Source organism: Sminthopsis crassicaudata, chromosome 1 (assembly GCF_048593235.1).
Source record: "Sminthopsis crassicaudata isolate SCR6 chromosome 1, ASM4859323v1, whole genome shotgun sequence".
Lineage (NCBI taxonomy): Eukaryota > Metazoa > Chordata > Mammalia > Dasyuromorphia > Dasyuridae > Sminthopsis > Sminthopsis crassicaudata.
This window is the reverse complement of record NC_133617.1, coordinates 671173071-671178070: the sequence shown is the minus strand read 5'-3', so window position 1 is coordinate 671178070 and position 5000 is coordinate 671173071. Positions and strand designations below refer to the sequence as shown.

Here is a 5000-nt window from a genome sequence, read left to right as displayed (position 1 = left end):
CAGTCAATGATGATAAAACTCAGGCTCATGGTCATCAAGAGAACACCTAATCCTGCGAAGCATATGGCCTGCGGGTAGAAAAGGAAGGGGTCACAGGGGGGGGCTGAGGAGGCCGTGCCCCTGACCACGCCTCCACGGGCTGGGACCCCTCGGACAGAAGCCGGGCTCTAGCAGGCCCGGTACTGCCACGGGTTTCCTCCCAGTCTTGGCCCCTGGGTCCGCGCTCAAGTACCAGTATTTTGGGAGTGGACTTCAGTGGCTCCTTGTCCTTGGGTACAATTCGGATATAGAAGATGGCTGGAAAAATGAAGATCAGGCAGGGTGCAGAGGTGGCACCTGGGGGAAGAGACGAAGGGGGGGTTGGCATCTCAGGCGGACACAAAGGGAGCGGGCTCCTGGCTGAGGTGGGGGGTCAGGCAAGTTAGCAGGTTGGGAGGCCCAGGCCTGGATGGCAAACTGGGAAGCCAGTTTCTGAGAGAGGGACTTGGCTGGTGTCACATAGATAAGGAAGCAGAAGCAGACAGCCTTTCACCGACACGTAGCTCTATCTGGCTATCAGCTGAATATTTTAGCTTTTTTTTTTCTTTTTAATTAATCTGCCCTATTTGCAGAGCCTCAAAGAGGATTAAAGAAAAAAAGGCCATGGTTACCTTGGGAACAAAAACAGTAAACACCGAAATAATGAGTTCCTTTCCCAAAGAGACAGTGCTGATAGGTGCTAACGGGCCCAACACGGGCAGCCCCTCAGACTGAGCGGCCACCAGCGGGCCGGGATCTACCCACGGGCTCCCTCTTCTGCTCTCTGGCCCGGGCCAGGATTCTCACCGATGATTCCAAAGATGCCCAAGATATTGGGGGCAAAGATGACCAAGAGGTTGATGCAGGTCAGCAGGATGACGGCGATGAGGGTGTGCCGAAGCCAGCTGAACTCTTTGTCCTGGAACAGCATCTGCTGGATGGCCCTCCGGACCTGGGGGTGGGGGCGGGGACAGGGCCGTCCCTGGTTACCCAGACCGGCTGGGACGCCCCTCCCCCGGGGGTCACATTCTTTAGTAAGGGTGACCAGGGCTTCCCTCATAGAAGTCACAAGCCCCGAGGAAGGTCTTGGAAATCTCCTTCTCCTTTGACATATTTTCCCTGACTTTCACGTGTTTACAAAGCACTTTCCTCGGCCATTCTCTGAGATGAGGGGGTTCGAGTGTTTCTATTTCAATTTTTACAGATGGGGAAACTGAGGCACAGGCACTCGTTCAAAGTCTCGTGGTAGGAGACCAGGATTTGAATCCAGGGTTTGGCTCCAAGTTCTGTGTTCTTTTGACTTTATCACATTGGATCTGGGGCGGGACTTCGAGAGAGGACTCGCTTCCCAGCTCACTGAGAGCCTGGGGCACTTTTTCACTCTCCCTGTGATAAAGGGAAATCATGGCAGAATACAAAGGGTGCTTGAGTTGGGGGCAGAGGACCCGAGTCCCAAGCGGCTCTGCTCCTTGCTGTCTGTGCGTCCTTGGACAACCTCTCTGAGCCTCAGTTTCCGCAGCTGAAAAAGGACCTGGGTGCTGAAGCTAAGATTCTATGAACTCTGCCGGAGGGACCGGGGCCAACTCACCGGGAAAAGGACGATGGGGACGGTGAGGGTGACGGCCGTGAGCACCGCCACTCGGACACACAGGATCAGCACGTCAAAGGGGTCCACTTTGCTGTACGTGTGCAAGAGCTCCGACTCCACCCGATCTGTGGGACACAGCTCCTATGCACACCCCCGTCCGGAGCTGGGCCACAACCCCGATCCCGGCTCCCCACCTCCCGCTTCCAGAGTCTGGAGGAAATCGCCCCAGCCTCCCAGCTCCCCAGGCCCAGGGGATACAGACTGTGCCCGTCCTCCCACTCGGTCAGGATCAGCGCCCTGGGCCAGGCTTGGGCACTTACACTTACCGACTGACCCATCTCCCCCAGATTCCCCCCCAGCCCGTGCCCTCATCTGCCTTCTGTGCCAGCCATGCTGCCTACTTTTCTCGTACCATAGAAGGTGAGGTAGCCAAAAAGGGCGGCCATGAAATACATCACATACATGACGGCGATGGACAAGTTGGATATGTGTTGCATCTTCTGCTTGGTGGGGCTGTAGGAGAGCAAGGGTTGGATTAAGCTGAGGGGACCCATCTCCCACCGAGATTGCTTCCCCTTCCCCAGCGGACGGAGCTCGGGAAGGAAGTCTATTCCTGGAAGCTGGAATGGGGGGGGATGGTGAGGAAGGAACAAGATTGAGCAAGAGACAGATGTCACGTCATTCTTGGATATCAGCACTGGCCGGCTGCTTGGAATAATAACCATTCCTGACGCAGACACAGCCTGCTTTTAGGGTTATGTTTTATGTCGTGTCCCATTTAAGCCTGTGAGGAAGTCTATTATCCCTTCTTACGGGAAAAATCTCTTCATAGAAGGGACGTAGAACACGGAGTTGGAGGCCTCTTACAATTCCCCCTCCACGGACCGTTGGGGAAACTGAGGCCCCAAGAGGAGGAATGGGCTTGCCCCATCGCAGCCGCTAAGTGAGAGACTAGACTCAGATCTCTCTTAATTCTCAGATCCGAGCTTCCGCCTTCATGTCCTGCTGTCTCTCAGGTGGCAGCCCAGTATCCCAGGGACGCAAACTGGGCCTCCCCCTTCCTGGTGACTTCCATTCCCTCCCATGGCTCCCGGACTCGGGGCTGGTAATTCGGAAGCCTTTGCCCCCCCCCATTTTAGAGAAGAGGACCCGACGCTGCCCGAGATCAGCTCGGAAGCCACGAAGCCAGGACCTGACTCGGGTTCTTTTCGAGCCCAGCGTCCTTCCCGTCGCCCCCTCATACTCACTCCCTGAGCTCGGTGTAGATGGGCAGCACCTCTGGGTGGCAGACGAAGGCGAAGGCCATGATCGGGATGGTGTAGGCTGTCTGTGGACAACGGGAGGCGCCGTTGGCCTTGGCAGCATGGACTGCCCCAGGGGCTGAGGGGCCTCCGGCGGGGCCCCCAGAGCCGAGGGAGCTCGGTTCCCAGGCCCTCCCCGCCCGCCCAGCTCACCTGCGTATTGAGGGTAAAGAAGCTGGGGGCGCAGCTGTCAGTGTTGGAGGCCTGGATGAGGGGGTCCCCCCCCACGGAATCCTTCATGATGATCTGCATGTGGCTGGTATTGCCCGTCACGTTGGCGGAGAACGTCGTCAGAGGGCACGGGATCTGGAACTTCTTGTAGATGACCTGGCGAGTAAGGATGCCACTGAGCACCCGCCCAGCCCCGTCAGCCCCCCGGGGTGTGGTCAGCCATGGGGACTGTGGAGGCCCGCACTGTACCCGGCTGGCAACGCCCGTGGTCTGCTCTCTGGTGCTCAGAATTCTCCCATCAGGACCTAGCTTCCTGCTCTTCCCTAGAAATAAGCTGTCACTCATTTCTCCCCTGACGCTGGAGGCTCCCCCGGCTTACAACTATGTCCCCCCCAGCAGGGATCCCTGGAGAAAGGGGCCGAGTTTCCACCTGGGAGGTGGTGCAGGGCCAGGGGCAGGGGTCTCACTCACTGCAATCAGGAAGAACACCATGCAGCTGAGAGAGAAGCCGCTGGAATAGCCCAGGTATCCTAAGGGCAGAGGGGGAGGGTGAGAACCCAAGGCCTGTCCCCTTGTCCTCCCCCGCCCGTTCCCCTAGGGCACCAGGACACCCATCTCCCCCCCTGCATCTCCCCTCTTACCCAGCTGCCTCATCAAAGCCAAGGGCAGGATGATGGTGATTGAGACCAGGATCACCAGGTAGTTCCCGTTCATGTACCAATCCCTGGAGGGAAGGGGGAGGAGGGCAGAGAACAGGAGTCAGAACTGCCTCCGAGGCGGATTGTGGCCTCGGGATGCCCGGGGATGTCCTGCCCTCTGGGAGCCCCTGCTGCCGTCTGGGGAAGCCCCTTCATCTTCTCCCGGACTCGGCCTCCCACAACGGAAACCAGCAGCCCAGAATGAGCCCCCAAGGAGCTGGGAGGGGAAAGGGCCCACGGAGGGCTCAGGGAAAGCGGAGTGGGGGAGGAGGGCCGGCCTCTCCTGGGACCCCCTCCCACTGCCGCTGCAGGGATCTGTCCCCCTCGCAGAGGCAGGAGCCCGGCCTGGGCCCTCTTGTGGCCGGGCCTGGGAGGGAAGCGCTTCCGAGGGCCGGGCCACGGACCGCCACCTGCAGAGATGCAGCGCCCGCATCATTGGGTGGAATCTGGGCTACCGGGGGCTTAGTCCCAGAGACCTTGAGTTAAAAATAGCCGGGCTTAAGCTAAACCCTCCCCTGAGCTCCCCCTTCCTTGGGCCAGTGGGGGGGAGCTGGCCCAGTTCCCTCCGGCCTCTGCCCCCCTGCTGGAGCAGCACAGGAGCAGGGCAGAGACTCCGGGCCTGGGATCACAGAATGTCACACTAGCCTGGGTATCAAGCACTTATGGGAAACTGAGGCCTGGAGGGATGGAAGGGCCCTTACACGTCTCGGAGTCAGTGAGCAGAGAAATGAAGGCCCGAAGTGCTAAATCAAGCCCAACCGGACCCCCTCCCCGCCCTGAAAGTGGCTGAAGGAGAAGAGGAGCTGAGGGTCTAGATAAGCTGTGGGAATTTCTTCTAGAAAGTTGGAGAGGAGAAATACAAGGGAGAGAGGGTCAGGGGAGGGAAAAGGGCACAGAGAGGCCGTCAGGAGTATTAATATCCAGCACCAAGCCCAAATTGTGCTTCCTTAAAGTGACAGGTCCCCTGCGTGGCACCTGGCTCGGAGAGCGGCCCAGGCCCAGGGAGGGGGAGGGGTGGGGAATTCCCGGCTCGTGGCCCCAGGCCCAGGGGTGTGAACCCTGGGAGCAAATGAGCAGAGCAAAAGGAGGGGAGGTCCTGGCCTGGAAACAGTCTGGCCACGGCTGTCCCTGTCCCCACCTCTTCCTCCTTCCCTTAGAGGGAACCAAGAGTCTAAAGCCTCCCTCAACGCTCCGCCGCCCTCCCCTTCGGGGTTTAGGCCCGCC

The 5000-nt window shown here is 59.1% G+C and overlaps 1 protein-coding gene across 5 annotated transcripts in view; it reads right to left on the bottom strand.

The window, feature by feature from the left end:
• SLC38A3 (solute carrier family 38 member 3) overlaps positions 1-5000 on the bottom strand; it is a 29973-nt gene that overhangs the window by 2133 nt on the left and 22840 nt on the right. For all 5 annotated transcript variants that reach the window (XM_074283309.1, XM_074283311.1, XM_074283310.1 and 2 more), the window contains 9 exons: positions 3720-3802; positions 3550-3608; positions 3061-3234; positions 2854-2933; positions 2019-2119; positions 1607-1731; positions 826-970; positions 233-336; positions 1-68 (listed from right to left, as the gene is read on the bottom strand). The exon at positions 1-68 is cut by the window's left edge and continues 2133 nt beyond it. In XM_074283309.1, coding sequence (XP_074139410.1) covers positions 1-68; positions 233-336; positions 826-970; positions 1607-1731; positions 2019-2119; positions 2854-2933; positions 3061-3234; positions 3550-3608; positions 3720-3802 — 939 coding nt within the window. The remainder of the gene's footprint in view (positions 69-232; positions 337-825; positions 971-1606; positions 1732-2018; positions 2120-2853; positions 2934-3060; positions 3235-3549; positions 3609-3719; positions 3803-5000) is intronic.